The following is a 19,018-nucleotide window of genomic DNA, read 5'->3' as shown; positions in this document are numbered from 1 at the left end:
GCCTCGTCCTCCCGGGCTGACACCACGCGGGGCAGCAGCACCGAGTTCTCGCACCCCCTGGACTCAGCCGGCGGTGACACGGCGGGAAGGAGGGGAAGGGCGGCGGGAAGGGCGGGCGGAGGGCACGCGGCCGGCGGGCAATGGCCCGGATTGCGCCGCCGCCGGCGGGACCCCGGACCGCACAAGCTCCCGCCTGGCGCGGCGCTGGCGCGCGGCGCCGTCCGCCCGTCAGTCAGTCAGTCAGTCAGTCAGTCAGTGTGCCGCGCCCGGCCCGCCTCGCTGACCGACAGCCGGACACGCCGCCCAGCAGCCGCTCAAGGGTCACCCATCCTGGAGCGAACCTCCGGCCCCGCAGAGCAGCCGACACTGAGTCCTTGTTAAGTGGCGTGACTCACCAGCTGCCCTCCCCCATCACACATCCCCCGTTCGCGATGTAACAGCTGTTTTATCTCCCGCTGTAATTACGCCACATAAAAATAGTTACAAGGTACTCGGGGAGGGCTTTCTGTTAAAACGCTGTTGCTTCTCTTGTGCAGTAAATGCGGATTTGTGCGGATGCCTGCGCCGCCGGGGGGGTGTAGGGTGGTGGGGAGGGAATGATCTCTGCTCTGCCGTAGGAATCCATTATTTCATCAGACGTTTAAGGCGCCTGCTGCTCACCCCCGCGTCTGCCCGGCCGGGAACAGCCCCGCACGTGCCGGTGCGGGAGTGACACAAACACGCTCCCGTGGAATAAATGCACGCCGCACCCGCACGCCTGCTCCGCGGCCAGGCAGCTTCTTTTACTTTCCACGCCGAAACCTTTGCCCGTGACACTTCAGACCGCGGTTGGGTGTTCTGCACTTTTGATTTTTTTTTTTTTTTTTTTAACCTGGTTTTGTCAGGGAGGCGGGGGGGGGGGAGTGCCGGGACCCGCCGCTAAGGCCGCCTGTGCCGGGGGAGACCTCTCCACCCCGTCACGCTCGCAGGGAAGTTGGAGCGAGCTGCTGGTGGGTCCCACGTTTCCCATCCCAGAGGAAAAGAAACTTGCTGCTGCAGAGCGTGCTCGCCCGAGAGGGATGAGTCAAGCTGTGAGACTTCTCTCTTTTACAGCTGCGATCATGTGCCGCAGCAAAATCTACCGGGCTGGGGAGGGGGGGAACCGAAGGGGAGAAAAACAACCTTTTACGAACTGATGTAAAAATAACCGCAGAAACGGGGCTCGCCTTCCCCGCGGGGGTGGGTGGGGGGTGTGCGTGGCCAGCATTGGCCAGGCGGGGCTCCTTCAGCACGACAGGGGATGGGGGGGAACAGCCCCCGCCGACCGGGTCGCTCGGCTGTCGGGAGGGGGGCGCCGGTCTTTGGAAGGCTCCTTTCCTTCCCCTGCCGTACGTACTCTCCTTTCTTCTCCTCTATTCACGCGAAGGAGTGGGTGGTTCGTCCGGCAGCAACAGGAGAAGGCTAGTCAAGGGCAGCTGTCAAAATCTCCCCCCCACCCCCGCCTCTTCCTTCTCCTCCTTCCAGTTTAATGATCAAACGTCTGCCTGGAAGAAAGGCGAGGGAGCGGGAGGCACGGAGAGCTCCCCCCGCCGCTGCTGTTGTGTGTGCATGAGCGAGTAGTACGGGCGGACACCCCCCCGTTCCGGCCGGTCCCTCCCCTCCCGTCTGACAGAGCCTCAACACCCGGGAGGGGAGGGAGGAGAGAGGAGGAGGAGGCAGCCGCCGCCGCGAGTGCCAGTGCAGCGCACGGTTACTCTCCCGTACTCACTGCGGGGAGGTGGGGGAGGGCGGGCGCTGTGTACCTTTCTCTCCCGTGCATTTCCTCACTTTAACAGGCCGGGGCCAATCGCCAGCAGAAGGGAACAAAGGGAAGGGGGGAGGGAAGCCCACCCCGGCCGCACCAGAAAGCCCCTGGGGAGGCAGAGCCCTGCGGCTCCCGCTGACAGCAGCGCGGCCGCGGACCGGGCGCCTGGCTCCGCGGCGGTGTTTCGTCTTTCTTCATCGACCTCCTCCTCCTCGCCGAGCTTAAAGGGGGAAAGCAGCGTCCGGCGAAGGGAGAAAAACTTGGGTCGGTGCGTGGGGTGTCCGGCGATCGGCTCGGTCCTCGCGATCAAGATGAAAAGTAAAAAAGGTAGTTGTGATGGGGTGCCGGGACAAAGCGGGGTGCCCCGCGCCCCTACCCGGGGTGGAAGGGGGAAGGGGGGGCTGTCGCTAAGCCAGCCGGAGTCCCTTTGCCTTCTCGGCCGTTTTGTCCCCTGTGTGTCCCCCCTCCCCCCCCCCCACACCCCCTGGCCTGTATCCCGTGGAAGATTGCAGTGGATGCTCTGCTCCCAGACAAAACATGCGGGGCTGTTGTTTGGAGGCGGCCGTCTCTCTGCGCCGCTGGCTCCCTGTCAAAAACATGTCCAGCCGTTCGCCTCGTGTCCTCCGCCAACTTTTGTTCGCGCCCCCTCTGTCGAGCCTCTTCCCCCTGCCCTCCCGTAAAACACTTTTCAACTCTTTTCCACACCGAACCCCACCGTTCCCGCGAGGGGAACGAGGGTGCGGGTGGTTTTCCCAACTTGGGGCGAGGAAAGCGGGGCCGTCCGGCAACTCTTTGTTCGCGGGGACGGCAGCGTGGGGCTAAGGCGTGGGGCTAAGGCGTGGGGGGGGCATCGGCGGGAGGGCTTCAAACGCCTTCCACGCCCTCGACCGCCTTGTTTTGCTGAAAGTTGAAGCCTTTTCTTCCTTTTATCCCTTAAAACAGGGGAACGAAACAAGAAGTACGAAAGTTTTGACTCAGGGTTAAAGGGAGGGAGACTTCCCCCCCCCCCCCCCCCCCGTAACCATAAGGCGGTTGAAGTTTTCTTTGTGTTCACTTCCAAACAGCCAAACTTTACGGTTAGAGGAGCGTTACTCATCGCGCTCGTGGTGCTTTAAGTGCCTTTAAATTAGTGCTTGGCCACAAAGACGCGGAGCGTGCTTTCGGATCTAACGCTCCTGCGCTGGCTGGGAAGAAGTTCATAGCAAAGCAGTGTCTGTTCAGTTGCGATTTGCCAGTCGGCGGTGTGGCTGAAGGGTGTTTTGCATTCAAAGACCATTAAATGCTCCGAAGTGGAGGGTTAGAGGGGAGCAGTGCGCATGTTCAGTACTCCAGAGTTGTGCTGTTTTCCCCCTATTATGCATTCCTGCGGCTCTGTAGTAAAGCAGCCTCTCTCATTGTTAATATCCTTGGAGCAATTAATGCATATGTAGTTCGTGAAATGATTGGGCTGTTGCAGACATGGTGTGTGCTAATATGGTTTGTAGCCCTCGTCAGAAGTTTTTTTTGGACATGCCACTCGGCTAAGAGGAGCGCACACAAAGGGAACTGAGCTACAAAGGCGAAGTTTAAAGAGCAGGCAGGGTGGTGTTGAGGAGCGCAGTGTCCTGCGGGAGCGGAGTGAGGCTTGATCCCAGTCACAGCCGGAGCTGCGCGCCGAGCTCAGCCCCTGTGCCCAGAGACAGCAGCAGCGCTAGCTTTTAAATGTTTCAGCCGTCTTAGGTAGGTCGAGAGTCTTCACCCTATTGGGAGCAGTTTGTGGTTTGTTTCCCCCCCCCCCGCCTTTTTTTTTTTTTTTTTTTTTTAATATAGTTTCGCTGAATTAATTTAGCCCAGTTATTTTTAGGACATTCCTATGCTGCCTATTTGCTCAGCAGTGGTGAGCTGGTTTCCTGTCTGCTGTTGCTTCCATTGTTCAGACTTCTCTCCCCGAGGGCAGCGGCTGATTGGTGAAATACCAAGCTCCCTGCACTTTCAACTGTTGTTCTTGCCACCCCCGAAATAAATGCGTGTGGAAAACGCTGACGTAGTTTCTAGGTATGCATGTGTAGGGCTTTGTGTGTGAGAGTGTGTGTGTAAGCTCTGCTTTGAGGATTGCAAATCCTGGGCTGAAACAATGGAAACAATGAAAGGTGACAGGCGGGAGGGAGAACTTTTGAGAGGGGCCATGGGCCTGGGGTTTGCGTGGCACAAATTAAAAGGTGAGGAGACAAAGGCGGAAACTTTTAAAAAGATGTTAGGGCTAGAGTGCCTTTGTTTTAGTAAAGGTTGGGCTTGTACTTATTTGTGACCTCCTGGCATTTGAAGCTCTTTCAAGAAGTTTCAAAGAGTGACTTTGTTACAGATTTCTTGCTTGCACTCCTAGAAAAATCGCGTTTAGACGAAAAAAAGTATAGTACAGCCAAGTCGAGTTGCTTTAGAAGTAATAGAGTGCAAGCTGTAAAGTACAGAGGAAAACAAATAGGCTGGTTCCTCAATTATGAAACTCATTCAGAGGAAAGAGGTGTTTTTTTTACTGTGGAAATTCCCTTCTGTATCCTTGTAGTTCTTTGCCACTTATGAATAAGTTTAAACTAATTTATTTTTTGTCGTTGTTGTTTTTAAAATTTGCATTATATTTTAGGTTATTTTTGTATGTGTCTCGAGTTTTAAATTTTTTGTGTGTGATGCTGTGTTTTTGTTGTTGGTTAGTTTTGTTGAGGGTTTTTTTTGTTTGGTTTTTTTTATGCTTTTTTTTTAAGCTAGCAGACTGTGGATTTAAACCTCAAGACTCTTCTATAGATAGTTTCATTTACAAATAATAACGTGATAGCAATCACATGGAACCTATTTGGCTTGTTAATGAGCTGATTTAGAACACAGTCTCGCAAAGGCACAGGCATGTGCTCAAGTTTATACATGTGAAGAATCTTATTGAACTTGGTTACAACAGGATCGGGGCCTTAAATAGGAACTGGTTGTGTTTATCAGTGCTCATTAAAAAAAAAAAAAATCTCACTTAAGAAATTCAGAGAACCCTAAGAGGTGGGAGGTTTTCTTTAAGGTGATTTTTGTCCATCCCCTCTGTGGAGGGCAGAGATTGTTCCTTGTGGTATACTTTGTCCTCTTTTGAATAACAATTGGCTTTGCCACTTCCTCTGTGAAGCTCTTCCTCGACACAGTGGGATAGTTGTTTTTTTTTTTTTTTGTGCCTTTTTCCCCCCTCATAGCCTAAATTTTTCATTTGCTTAACTATTTGTCTCAGCCTCTCCAAGTATTTGTCTCCCCTTCAAAGTATTTTAGCACGCCTTTTTAAGCGGCAGTAGTTTGTTTTGAAATCAGCTTTAGTCATCATTGTACTTTTACTCACGTTGTTTCAAGCTGTCAACTAAAGGTTGGGTGTTGAGCCTAGACTCCACATCCTAGGTGTAATCTTCCCTGAGCTGATTATGGGAGGACGTGTAAAGTCTTTGGGCTGTGATACAATGCAACAGTGCAATCAATTATGTATATGACTTCAGCTGGGAAGCCAGGAGGATAAAGTAATTTATAAAGAAGGGATGCTGATCATGTAGTCCTTAGGTCATTAATAGCGTGGACCACTCTTTTAAGTGGCAATGTGGAAGTGAAGGATTGGGATTTTTTGTTGTTTCTCAGACCTCTCTGCAAATGAACTTGTGCTGCTTTAATTTTAGTTCTATAAAAGCAGGATTTTTTTGTTTGGATTAAATGTATTTAGAAGGAGACATAAAATAGCCTGGCCCTAGCCTTCTTTTAATACAAAATAAATTAGTAGGTCAGCTGGGGCTACTCATCGTGTCCACAGGCCTTTATTCTGGGTGTAAATAACAGTAAGCCAATGGTCCAGTCATGGAGCGTGGCCAGGAGCCTTTTCAGTTGGGCCCTGTTAAAACAGGAAACCAGCAGCGAATAGGCTGATTACTAACAAGACGGAAAAACAAAGCTGGGTTGTAATCAGCAGGAATGCTTTAATGAAAACAGAGCCTTGACAGCAACAGTGTGGCTCCTGCTCTAGTAAAAAATATCAGCTGGGGTAGTGCGAGATTTCTAGCCATGACTTCCTGTTGCTGCTAGCTCTGTGCTGCGCTGGAGAGATCTGCCACGAGTTCAGAGGGCTGATCAGCTATTTAAATGAGCTCATTTAAATGAGCACAAGTCGTACTATACTGGGTTTCCTGCTTAACCAAAACCTGCTTTGTGTCACTAACTTACTGTGTCAATTAATATGACACACTAAGCCAGTGGGTCAAAGGGCTGGCTCTGCTGGTGACTCATTTCTTGCTAGGTAGGTTACGGTTAGTCAGATGGCAACTTTTACTTTAGCAAAAGATCTTGCTTGAAAAGGGAGAAATGTTTTTATACTGCCGGCTTGCAGACAGTATCTTGTAACTTTTCTTTTTTCTTCAGGTGAAAAAAAAAGCAGCAGTTCTAGGAGAGGTTTTGCTGTCAAGTCAGTTTTCTGAAATGCAGAGAGGTGTCCATGGCATCTTTTATAGTTGTGTGGTAGATCCTGGAAAGGTTACCTCCGATTGGGTGGTGCGTATCTGGAGTCGTTTTTGTTATGCCATGTAAATACTGCTTGCAAAGCATTAGCCATCTAACTTTTTCATAGGAGTAGTTTCTCCTTCCCTCTTGTTTCCAGCCCTTGCTGTTTGCCTCTCACTCTTTTCCAAGGTCTTGCCTTACTGCCCATTATATTTAAAAACAAACAAAAAACCCAACCCAGTGAAGTGCTGCAACAGTTCTGGTTTCTGACAAACAAGAACAGCGCACTTCAAAACATTGTCTGAATAGCATGGGCTAGTTTTAGCTAGTTTTTAAATTCAATTTAAAAGGGCTGAGCTGCTTTGCAGAGCTGTCCTGTTGTCTGTGCAGGATCTTTGTTTTCAGAAGTGCTCCTCTTGGCTCCAGGAGCCCATGGTACAAGGCATGTTCTCAGGCCAGGTTGCAAGCATGACAGCACTTTCCATGAAGCTATGACAAAGTGGTTTCCTTGGAATAATTTTAAAGCAAACTTTTGACATACTTTCTACATGAATTAAGAAACTGCTTAAATCATTTGGAGTTTATCTTGTGTTGGTTATTTAAATATTGTCCTATTGTTCCTGTTCCATGACTGGATAATTTATGTAGCTAATCATCAGATGAAAAATTTGGTATGTTAGTTTGGTGTTTGTCAGTTACATAAATCAGCAATTGGGAGAATGAAAACAATACCAAGTAAGTTACTGAAGTAACTATGCCAGACAGATTGCAGATTGATCATGCTGTTGGGAATGCTTGTGTATCAAAACTGCATTTCAAATTGGATAACTTAAACTAAGGATGTTCGAGCTATTCATAAACAGGGGAAGGAAAGAATAATTTACCATGTCAGCTTTGGCTGAAGTTTGGAAGTGTGAGGAAAGGTCCTTCTCTGGTTCTCTCCCTACCCTCCTGCCAAGTATTAAGGAAAACTTGCACAGACATACCTTCTATCTTTCTTTGTGTGGTGGTGGAGGCTTTGGTGGTTAGTTGGTTATTTTAAAGGGCTTTACTTCCTTCTGTGCCTTTACTTATGGATTTAACATAGTTTTATATAGTTTAGTATTTTCACAGGTACACTTCTTGTCATTTAGGGCTTACTTTGTTTCCTTAAATAGAATTTTTAAATTATGGGTGGTTGCCCACATAAAATTTTACTTTTGACATTTAGTTGGCTTTTACTATCAAGGTTTTTAGTTTTGATGTTAAGAATGAGAAAGTTTCTTCCTTTCCACTCCCTCACCCACCTGATCTAAGTTCAAAAGACAAAAAGATTAGGGGCTTGTTTTCCTTCTAGTATAGTTTATAAACTGCTTCTGAAAGCCAGTGTGAGTGCACTTGAAATGACTATTAATTTGTACAAGCTGAACATGGGTAGTATCTTATTTGGACTTGTATACAGCTTAAAATTCCTGGTGAGTTTAACCTGGTGAGTACTTAAAGCATCGTTTTCTTTGTGTTTTACAGAACTAGTGACTTGTGTGTCCTACCAGAGGAGTAGAATTGTAGTCTTCCTAACTATTGAGTACTTGCTCGTTTGTTTGATTTACCTACCTACATAGCTTCATGTTACTAGTAGTGTGGTATAGGTGTATAAAGGGATAGTCAGATTTTGAAATCTGTTCCTTCCTTTGTGTTGGAGGGAAAAGGTATGCAGTTAACTTGTACATTTGGAGCCCTTATAATAAGCATAGCACAGAACACATGTTTCCATGGATGAAAATATGAGATGAAAACCATGAAGTTGAAAAAATAGGATAAAAACTGGAACATTTAAATGATCACAGTTCTTTGATACACAATGCAATTAAATGAGAGTCCATTTCCTGATAAACCGGTGGACTCTTAGGCACCTGGTTCTTCCCTCTTTCTGCACTTTCTTTTCCTTCGTAAGTGAAGATCTCCTTAGGGGTGGGGACAAACAGTTTTTCCCTTTCTTCTTTCCTTCTTCCATTCATTTTTCTTAATAGATATAATTATTCATTTCAAAATCTACTACCTGTCCCTCCCAGTAGGAAAGAATTCAGCATGTTAAGAAGTAATTAAATAACTTACTGCTTGCGTTAGGTGTTTTAAGTTCTTGCTTATTGACCTTTTTGTCCAGCCACTGGATAGTTATCCTTGAAAAAAAGCGCTGGATGCATACCATAGCAAGCAAACTTGGACAATATTCTCATTAGATAGACGCTATCTGATAACGTGCAGCAGATAAAAGGTTGCCAGGGGAACAAGAAAACGAAGGTTTGCAGAGAAGAATTCTTTTAGGAACGGATCATTGGTGCTACTTTTTGTTCAGCTGACAGAAAAGCTGCAGCATGACAAGTTAACGCTGCAGGACGAACCTCCTGTTCAAGAGGCTGTAACAGTAAAGACAGTTAATGTGATATAAAATGTCTGTGCCGTACAGTGCTGGAGCCGAGTAGTTTATGGATTTAGGAGGCTGATTGTTCTTGTCTTACAATTGTAGGTGTAGTTGCAATATCAGGCAGTGAAACGGAGGATGATGACACTATGGATGTTCCACTGGATCTTTCCTCATCTGCTGGCTCAGGCAAACGGCGGAGACGTGGCAACCTGCCCAAGGAATCTGTGCAGATTCTTCGGGACTGGCTCTACGAGCACCGATACAATGCTTATCCTTCAGAGCAAGAAAAAGCGCTGTTATCCCGACAAACACACCTTTCCACACTACAGGTATTTAAAAAAGTCGTTCTCCCTTCTAAAGGAGCCGTTCTCTGTTTTGATTCACCTGTGGTCTAGTCATGGATACAAATGTTTACACTGCATGTGAGATTTCCTTTTTTATTGCTCCTCTCTTGGTGATGGCACTTGTAAGGAGAGATAGAGATTGATGATGTGTTACAATGATCTTTGTTTATTGGGAATAAAATTATTTTTCTGGGAGAACAGACAGTCACAAATCGGAGTATGCATGCTAATTTTTTGCAGAATCGTGCCCCAAAAGACATAAAGTGTCTGTACAAGGTAATTTATTGTGAGAAGAATGTATTTCTTTTTCAACAGAGATTTTATGGTGATAGATGCACAACTTAACATGTAATTCTTCACTTCTAAAATCAGCAGCTTGAGGCTCATTCCAGTAGAACATGCACATATATAATTATATGTATGATCACTGCCATTAAGATCAGTGGAACAACCTATATGGGATAGAGCTACTCAAGGGTGTTAGTACAGGTATGGTGAAGCTTTTGTGTGATTAGTTTGGATTCTTATCCTGGGATACCACTGGCATCTGTGAGGTCCCTTGGATGCATCATTCTCATCTTCTGTGATCATCTTTGGTGTAATAGCTTTTGACCGTTGCTGCTTCCCGTGTTGTTGGAAGGTGGCTGCATGAGAATTTGGGTAAACCAGGGTTTGGTTTTGGGAGCTGCTAAATAGAGAGCGCTCCTGTTGACTCCTGGGCTTTATTTTTCCATATTAATTCATTACTGCAAATTTCATAATTGGCTATAAAGTAAAATTTTCTTAATGCAATTTCATCAAGAAAACTTCCTTTAGGTAGTAAACAGAAAAAAGACGTTAAACTATAAACTATCTTGTATCGCCCAGGAAACTGGTTGATATTTAAACAAGGACAAACTTAAATGAGGTAATTCATGTTATGTCTGTCGACACAGTCAGTTGAACAAGGAAAATCAGTAACTATTTGTGGGAGGAGTGGCTCTCTTCAGAGAGAAAAGGTTTTCCTGTTGTTAATTAACCTAAGCTAGGGAACAATAGCCAATAGGTTAATGTGTGTGCACAGAGTTAAAAGCTAAACCCCTGGTTTGGACTTCAGATGTCCCGGGGCTTTCTGTAACAGGAGCAGGGAGTTGGTGCTAGAGCACCGGGACAAGGGAAGGGCCTTTGCCAGGCGTGTCAGAACTTGTCAATAGGTCTCTATTTTGTTGTGCAGTGAAGGAAACTGCTTGGAGGGATTCATTAATCTAGCCATCCGCTCTAGTGACACATAGTTGGGAATGAATGAAGGTATAAATTAAGATGTCATTGTGTTCCCAGGTCTGCAACTGGTTTATCAATGCACGCCGCAGGCTGTTACCTGACATGCTGAGGAAGGATGGCAAAGACCCAAATCAGTTCACTATCTCGCGGCGAGGGACCAAGCTTCCCGAGGGCGGCCTGGTGGAGTCTGCCATCAGCACAAAGAACTACATTCCCTTGCTGGAGGAGACTGCCTTCCTTCCCGCTGCCGCACCGCTTGGCAAGACTGTGTCCTCTTCCAAGCCGGCTTCCCCGGGATCAGTCCTGGCTCGGCCGTCGGTGATTTGCCACACGACTGTGACTGCGTTGAAAGACGCCCCTTTCCACTTTTGCCAGCCAGCTGATGTAGGCCAGACCACGGACCTGCAGCAGCCCCCGGCCGGTGGCTTCACAGATAACGCCCTCTCCTGCCATGAGGACGCATCTAAACTGGGACCTGGTGCAAACACACAAAGTGGGCTCTTTAACACTCCTCCTCCAACACCACCAGACCTTAACCAGGATTTTAGTGGATTTCAGCTACTGGTGGATGTTGCACTCAAAAGGGCGGCAGAGATGGAGTTGCAGGCGAAACTTATGGCCTAAATCCCCTTCCTTCTCCTTCCCCGTTTTGTTTTACCAGGCAGGGATCTAACAGCTGTGTGGTTATTGTCACCCACACGATATCAAAAGACTTCACTGCATTATTATTATTTTTTTTTTTTATTAATCTTATTTGCACAAGGGGATTGCTGAAATGAAGCTTCCTGTCACTGAGATGGTCTTCAGTGGAATACGGTCATTCCAAGAATTATAAACTTAAAGCTACTGTAGAAAGAAAGGATTGTGTGTTTTGTTGGGGTTTTTTTTAATGTTTTCTTTGTAGATTTTTCATAATGTGAGATGTTTCCCAAGATCATGTGATTTGTTTTGTTTCTTTCAGACTGTGCAATATCTAGTAATGATATAGAGTCTTCTTATCATTCCCATGTGGAACGGAATATACCAACACGCTGTCTAAATTTTCAATTTTTTTAACAATACAAACTTTGGATGATTATGCTTTTTTCCCATAATATAATAAAATATTTTCTTTAAAAGCGATGCATACAGAGTATTTTGTTGAATGCAAGCTTTGCAAAGAACACCAATTACCCTTGAAATAAATCGAAGTGAGAAATATTTTTGAGCTCACACTGACTTTGGTTGGTTTAGAGAGCTATGCTAGCAGTTGTTGTTAACCAGATGTTTAAAAGAATGCTGAAAAGTGGGCCAGAAGTTACCTGATTGTGTTCTGCTATGGTGAAATTTTTTTGAGGGGCCAAGAGGAGCTATGTAGGCAACTCTGACTAAATTTCAGAGAAAAACCTTGGGCCCCTCTAAGAGTTCCAGCTTTTGGCTCCTTGCAATATTTTAGGGCTGGGAAATGTGATGGCCCATGGGGAAGATCTGAAGATAAAAGGAAGAGGCCACAAGAGGGGCTGGGACAAGTGCAGATCTTTGTGATGCAGCTCCTAGACATGACTGGTGACAAATTTTGACGGGGGAGGGCAGGGGCTTCTACCCTTACTTGGACTAGCAGTGACAAGGTTTTTCCTCAGTAATTCTAGTAGACTGAAATAAAGTAGGCTGTATTGCATTGAAATCTGAGTTCTGGGAGCCAGATCTTTGTGAGATACTTTAACAGGTGGTTGGCTAAGATTTAGAAGAGATCCCTGTTGTATTGGGGTGTATTTTTGCCAGCAGAATCTAAGTTACCTTTCAGAAAAGGACTTTGCTATCAAAATGACTTATTACTGAAAAATGTGAAGACTTGCAGCTCACATTTCAACTTACTTGAATGTCAGTCGCCCACCCTTATCCTTCCAACAACAGTGAAATAAGAGACCTCCAGGGTAAAAAATTGGTTCCGGCTAATCCTTAAAAACAAACCAGTTGTCTGTTTGGGATGTTGGGGGAGGGCTTTGAGAGCAGGAGAGTTGGTGAATTTAAGGATATCATTATGAGTAGAAAGAAGACTGCAATATTCCGACCACTCTGTGTATGCGTTCTGTTTTCTGTGGCCTTTATTGTTTTCTAGTGTCAGAAATACTCTGTTTGTTCTCTGGAGTACTCTTTTGAATTATTTTGAACTTCTGCCTTTCTTGAACATTCATGTTTAAAATCAAAATGGCAAACAGTAAACACTGGCTTAGTTATGACTGGATCAGCTTTGTTAACACAGTTATCCTAATATACTGTATGAATATTGAATTATTTTTTAAAATACTTTGAAAATAAAGCTGGAAAATAATTTTGAACATAGAGATGGCTGTATACTCTGTCTTTAAGGAATTGCAGGTGAGTACAGAAGAGCTTTGTGTAGTGTCTCTCTGGACACACTGTACTTGATACTTCTGAGCTATTTTTCCTGGGATACCTGTGTATGTATTATTTGGTTAGGCTTTTTTAATGACTAATTGTAAAACAGAAGTGTACTTTTTTGTAACTGTGAGGTTCATGTTGAGGGAAAAGTTGGTTAATAGATATGGTTTTGTGGAGTAGGTGATTTATCTTAAGGGGTGCTACACACCCAAAGTGGAGTGTTATCTTTGATAAAGCTTTGGAAGATGCCTTGTCCTTTCCTGTTCTTGCAGGAAGGAATGTTCTTGCAACACTCCTTACCCCCATGCTTCAAGCACTGATGAAAGAAAAACAGCCTCACAAATATGTTTACATTGTTTGATTTGAATTGCTCGACACTTTCCTCTTTTGTTTCCTTTTTTCTAAGTAGTTTGTTGGTGTTCTGTGGGGTAAAGAAAAAGTAGGGCACTCAGATCATTAAAGGGCATTTTCAGAGATCTTTACTCTTCATTACTTTGCTCTTTAAAATAAAAAATGTCAGCAAGTTTAGAAAGAAAAAACTTTGCTGGTTGAGCTGACCAGTTCTGTAATTTCACTATAGCAGCTGCAGTACTGAAAATGAAAATAGAATGCAGAAGAAAGCTGTTGCTATTCAGATTAACAGTTTTCATTGAAAGTAAAAGCCTGTGGTCTTTCTGCTGTTTTCATTTACCATTATGCCACACAAAGTGGCATTAGTGTAAATGACCACCAAAGTCCTGCCTGTGTGATGAGCACTGCATTTCCATTTTGCTGACTGACTTACCCCGGGAGCTTCACTGGTGACCACTTTTGCTTGAAGCCAATTATATACTTCTTAAATTATTACTTGTGCTAAGGTTACACTAGAAGTTCGGCTGTAGTTGTAAGTCAAACGCCTGTGGCTGAGTAGCACCTGACACCACACCATGTAAAAGCTTTTCCCTACCCTGAGGTGTTTAACTTAGAGGAAGAAAATGACTCATATTTCGTACCCACTAAAATGTCTCAAAAGGGAGTTTCTGCTTTCCTCTAATCTAGCACTGATAGTTTTGGTGCAGGCTACTGAAGTTTACGTAAATCTATTCTGAGCATAAACCTGAAGTAATTTTAGATAAAGTTATCAAAGGTAGGTAGATGTAGGGCAGTGGGTGGAGCTAGGATCCAGAACTGAGTAGGAGTCCTAGTAACAAACCAAAGCCTTCACGTGCTGGTCACACATCCCTGGTGAAGTAAACAAAAAATTTTGTTTGTGAAACTTGTTTTGCCATGAAAAAAAAAAGAAACAATGAGACAGCATGGGTGGTTTTGCTGTTCTTGCAGCAGTGATAAACCTAATTGCGAAGCAGTTTTGTAAAAAGCCAACCTCTGACTGAAAACACACACTACTTTGGCTACTCCAAAGCTGAAGGGAAGGCACTGCCATGTGTTATTGGAGACCGTGTGGCCAGCCAGGGCGTCAGCGAGCTAAGAGGTATGACAAATTCATGCCAGGGAAAACAGCTCACACACAGGCTTCGTCAACCTTGTTTTCATGGCTTTTGTGTCTTGTAAACAAGTTGTGGCAGCTGCATGTGATAAATCTCTGCGCCAAGCAAAAATAATTACAATAGGGAGGGAATCTTGAGCCTGGTGTCGCTGCCTGCGTGCGTGGAGGGGGTGGTGTCTCGCTGCCTGTTGTGGAGGGGGGCTTGTGGTAACCCACATGTCTCCCAGCCTGTGCCATGAGGTCAGCGTGCATGGCTGTAAAACCGTTGGAGCTGCAACAGCTGGCCTCGTGCTATGGGGGAGGGAATGGGGCAAGGAGAGCTGGAAGCTGGGCTAGCTTGCATGGCTGCACCCTCCCGGGCGATGCTGGTTCTGCTAACCGTGGGATCCTGCTGTCCAGGCAGAGCGGGGGCATGCGGTAACTTCACTGGAAAAGGGGAAGCAGGAGAAAGTAAGCAGCAACCAGGGAGGGACAGTGTGTGTGGTGGGGAATAATCAGTTTTCCCCTTGGAGATGAGGTAAGGCTGCAGCGGGAAGCCCAGCCCACAGAAGGTGCAGCGCAGCTGGGAGTCCAGGTGCACCATGACCCTGTTTAGTGTCACTTTTACACCTTTGGTATTCAGGCCACTTGCAGTTAACTGTGTCCTGCCTGTCAAAGTCTCTTTTCATTTGCCATTTTTCTTGCAGCGCTTAGGCAGGTTTTTTTAAGAACCCTTGGAGTACTTTGCACTTCTCTTTAAAAGTGATTTAGTGGTTTTTTTTCCCTTTCTCTACTTGGCATCTTGCAATTGTCAACTTCCCGCCTGGCTTTTTCCCAGTAGGGATTACTGGCACAAATACAGCTCATGTTCACTTTTCAGGACATTACTTGTTTTAAGTCTCCTGTTCATCAACTGCTAGCGTTGTTACGTCTCTATCCTGTTTCACTGGTTCAGCGGGTTCTTCTCCCATGAGTTCCAGTGTTCAGACTGCAGGAGAAGAGATTAGATTAGCCACTCACTCTAGCAAAATGTCACTTAGAGCTGTTGCTGTTCCAGACATGATAATTGTACCCATGTGTGCTGTATGCGGTTCAGTGTCTATTCCAGTCCCTGTCACGACAATGAGTGCCTGCAGTTCTGCACACACAGAAAATCACATAAACCTGTGCTAGCTACGCTACAAAGTAAAAACTCAGGCTGCTTTCTCCATCTACATTTTGCATGCACTCCTACTGACAGCTCAAAGCCATTTTGCTCACCCTTCCCTTTGAAAGTGGCTTTACTTGCCTTTAGACTCCTTTTTCTTTCGGAAGATGAGGCATGAGGTACGGGACTATAACTGGCAGGAATCTCAAGTCCTGCTACACAGATTTGCAGAGCAGGCAGGCTTTCTCCAACAGGCCGACTTCACAGCTCTTTGTAGCGCTGCAGTGCTGCTTCATTGTGCAACATGAATCACAGTTCCTGAAGCTGACGCAGCCATGAATAAGTTGCATCTGTCTTCCAGCTAATCTGTGTCCCACTGGATAGCAGGGTTTCTGCCAAATTCCATGTGTTTCTACTGACAAACAAGGTGTTGATCTTTCAGCTGTTTACACAATGTGTAATAAACCTGTAAAAACGCACAGAGGTAGCAGTGCTTTGAATTGGTTAACTGGAGGGATGAAGGGGGGGGTTGGGCACAGGTGGCAGATTGTGAGTTGAATGAGTGCAGCTGACAACCATCTAACCCTCTCTATTCTTGAACAGATTCTCTGGGACCACAGACCAGGGCTGTGGCTGCTTTCTTTAGTTACAGCCTATGCAGTGTCTGCCTTGGGCACCAAGCCCTATCTCTAGTTGTGTAACAACATGACCCTCTCAGAGTGAAGAACCCTTGTCTGGGCATATATAAACCCTGCATGTGGTTTTTGTTATGAGTCTTTCATCACATCATTTAGCTGATGATGAAGATGATTGACCTGACAACGACGAGCGCGGGTCAGTCCCAGAGCTGTGGGTTTTGCGCTAGGTATATCTATGTTTGCATGGCTTCTCGGAGTCTTTCCATCCCTGCAGTGTTGCCACACTGATGGGGAAATAATGCCCTGGAGCTCCTCCATCAGTGACATTTCACAAGTTGGCAGGACTCACCTTCTTTTTGGGAATACTCATTTTTATATGTAGTAGTACAGAAACAATTCTCAGCTGTGAGGCCAGTAGTTTTACTAGTATGGTATTCAGTAAGTATACAGAGAATGTTTGATCCTGCCTCTGAAGTCCCTACAGCCTGATAGCTCTGTGGGAAATCATGTGTCACACACTCCATACTTGTTTCTGCTTCCTCCCCAAAACTAAACAGTTAGGGCCTGAGTGGCTTCCATTAGGGATAAATTATTTGGTTTCTTTAACTGGTGCATCCTATCTAGTTTTAGCATAAACCAAGTGTTCTTCCCTATCTCAACTTTTCCTCTGGTGTTCTAGCTCATTTGCAGGAGCAAAATTGTTTTTTTGTTGATTGGCAAATAGATTTTAGTGCTTCGTTGAAGGCTTTTGGCCTTTAGAAGCCTCTCCTCTAGAAGCTGTTGATGGAGAAGACAGTCTTGATCATAATTTGCCATCAGCTTATAGAGTTTATCAAAACACAATTTGTGTGTATGTATTTATATCTATGCCCTATCTATATATACTAGAAAGGATACTATACATGTATTGGTCCTGGTATTTATATTAAAAAAATAAACAATATCACTTGACCAATGTGAGAAGAATGTGATGTCCCCTGGCTTGCTTTTATGAATTTGTCTTGGAAACTGTTCTGGATAGCAGACACATAACTGATGGTAAGAATCACTAGAGTTCTGTAATTTTCCTGAGTCAGCATTCAGCTGTTTTGCCAGAGCCTGTAATTTCACTTCCTTTTCTAGTCTGGAATGTTCTGATTGCTTGACCTTATATCCAATGTTTTATTTTGTTTTCCATTGTACTTCTAGTCTGATTCCTTGTTTGAACTCTCCCTCTATCATTTCTCTCCCTGTTTGAGAGTGCTTACACAATATCATGCATAGTCCATTTAACCAGGTTAGAGATATTTTGACTAGTTTTGTACTGTTTTGAAAGGCATCTGATCTCCGCTACTTCACTACACTAACCACAACAGCAAATCTTGCTCTGATGCAAACAGATCAACTTCAGTTCATGAGAGAAAGCACATTTTCCCTGTGTGGATAGCTCAGCTTTTTTCTAACTTCTGCTTTCTTTGTTGTGACAGGGGTAAGCCAAAGAGAAAAGCAATTAATAATAAAATCCAATGGGCATTTTCAAAAATGGAGGGATTATTTTTAGTTTTGAGTGGCTGGTGTTGCTAGTTTCAGCGTGCTTTCAGAGTCCTGGCTCTTCTGCCATGAGCCTTCTCCTGGTGAGGTGTGAAGCAGACATTCCTCTGCCAACCTGAACTAAAAGGTTAGTTTAGGTTATTGTATTAAACCCTGCTTAGGCAGTTGCTTCATTCTTCATGTTAAATTCAGCTGGCTTGTGTTCAGCCAAGGTATTTCCAGTGATGTGCTGCCAGCTTTCTCCAAAGGCCTCCTCAGAAGTCTTTCTTCCTTAGCTGGTGGTACATGGAAAACACCTCCTGTAAATATCTTGGTTTAGTGTATAGATTTGCATCTGCAAAGCACATACTCTCTGTTGTAAAGCAATCAGTCCCTCTGCCTCCCTTCCCCTACCAAACATACCTTGACCCCTGCTACTGTATCCATGACACCTGGGGCAGAGGAGAATGTCCCAGTCACCCTCTGAAGGGAGAGTGACACCCCTTACCATCTCCTTGGACCCTAGGAGAAGGTGATGGGAATGCAGACATTCAGGTCTCCCCATGGGAGAGTTCACACTTGGTCCTGCAGCACCTTCCTCCTTCACCTGCATGTGATCACGGAGTGCTGGTGGTCTTGGGGAGGGCAGCATGTGAAGCCCAGCTGGGTATTGTGCCAACACCCAGCAGCACTCTCTGAGTTTTCTCTGATGTGGCAGCGTGAGTTTAAATAAGCAGAAGGCATGGAAGGAGGTATGGGGGGCTGCAGCAATTTCTCTCATATTTACACTGATAAGCAACAGGTATTTCCGCTGTGAAAATTTTAATTTCCTTTGCTTTTGAAATGCAGTGATGCAGAAGCTCAGGTTTCCTTCCACGGGGTCAGAAGAGCAAGGAGGGCTGCATGGACCAGCTGATGCCTGTGTTGCCCAGACTCTCCCCATCTGGCAGAAATGACTCATCTGTGGCATGACCCAGCCGCTCCGTGAGGCTTGTTGAACTCAGGGGGAGTTTGACTTCAGATCCACTATTTCCTTGAAGATTTGCCTTTAGTCCTTGCCTTACCCCAGCCCTCATCTGCATTTGCTGTCCAGCCTGGGCTGAAGTGGGCTGCCCCAGATGCCTGCCTTCCCGGCGCCGGTGGTTCCCTTGTTTTAGGGTGCGGGGAGCTGCCATTCAGAGCTGAAACTGCTCCCTCTACCTAGGGCTCATTACATGCCGCTTCCTCTCCTGCTGCCAAGGGCCTGGACAGAGAGCAGGGAAATCACATGCTAGGCGCTTGTAAAACCCTCAGCCCTGTCTGCCACTGAAGGAAGAACTGGCTGAGCCTCCCTCTCTGCAGGATGGACTTCCTGCCCTAGGAAATCCCCTGCTGTAAGGCAGCCCAGGAGATCCACCTTGGGGATCTGAAACTGCAGCCAGTCAGCACAGGCTGGGTACAGAATGAGAGCTATGGGTTTTTAGAAAACCCTAATAAAACATTTTGATTATACATAAGAAAAAACATAAGTGATTCCGCCTGCTCCTCAGCTCTGTGGTTTGCCTAAACTTACTTCCCTGGGATACACTGGAGTTTGATCTTTGAGAAATGATATCTAAAAAGCC

General features: G+C 45.6%; 1 protein-coding gene across 4 annotated transcripts; it reads left to right on the top strand.

Moving 5' to 3' along the window:
• Window positions 1–237: 237 nt before the first annotated feature.
• Window positions 238–12,595, top strand: TGIF1 (TGFB induced factor homeobox 1). 4 transcript variants are annotated; one of them, XM_032122826.1, is made up of 3 exons: window positions 238–487; window positions 8,772–8,998; window positions 10,331–12,595. In XM_032122826.1, exons 2-3 carry the CDS (start codon window positions 8,816–8,818, stop codon window positions 10,895–10,897), a joined length of 750 nt encoding a protein of 249 aa, XP_031978717.1. In that variant the 5' UTR covers window positions 238–487; window positions 8,772–8,815; the 3' UTR covers window positions 10,898–12,595. The 4 variants fall into 4 exon arrangements, with proteins under 4 accessions (XP_031978717.1, XP_031978707.1, XP_031978696.1 ...); XM_032122816.1 differs by lacking the exon at window positions 238–487 and adding an exon at window positions 936–1,070; XM_032122805.1 differs by lacking the exon at window positions 238–487 and adding an exon at window positions 1,344–2,110.
• Window positions 12,596–19,018: the final 6,423 nt, after the last annotated feature.

Source organism: Corvus moneduloides, chromosome 1 (genome assembly GCF_009650955.1).
Source record: "Corvus moneduloides isolate bCorMon1 chromosome 1, bCorMon1.pri, whole genome shotgun sequence".
NCBI classification, from domain to species: domain Eukaryota; kingdom Metazoa; phylum Chordata; class Aves; order Passeriformes; family Corvidae; genus Corvus; species Corvus moneduloides.
This window is presented reverse-complemented; position numbering and strand designations above follow the sequence as displayed.

Bases quoted from the DNA above. Each gene is read 5' to 3' on its own strand.
- TGIF1 (XM_032122805.1), top strand. The intron at 8,999-10,330 runs GTATTTAAAAAA...TTGTGTTCCCAG, and splicing joins CACACCTTTCCACACTACAG to GTCTGCAACTGGTTTATCAA.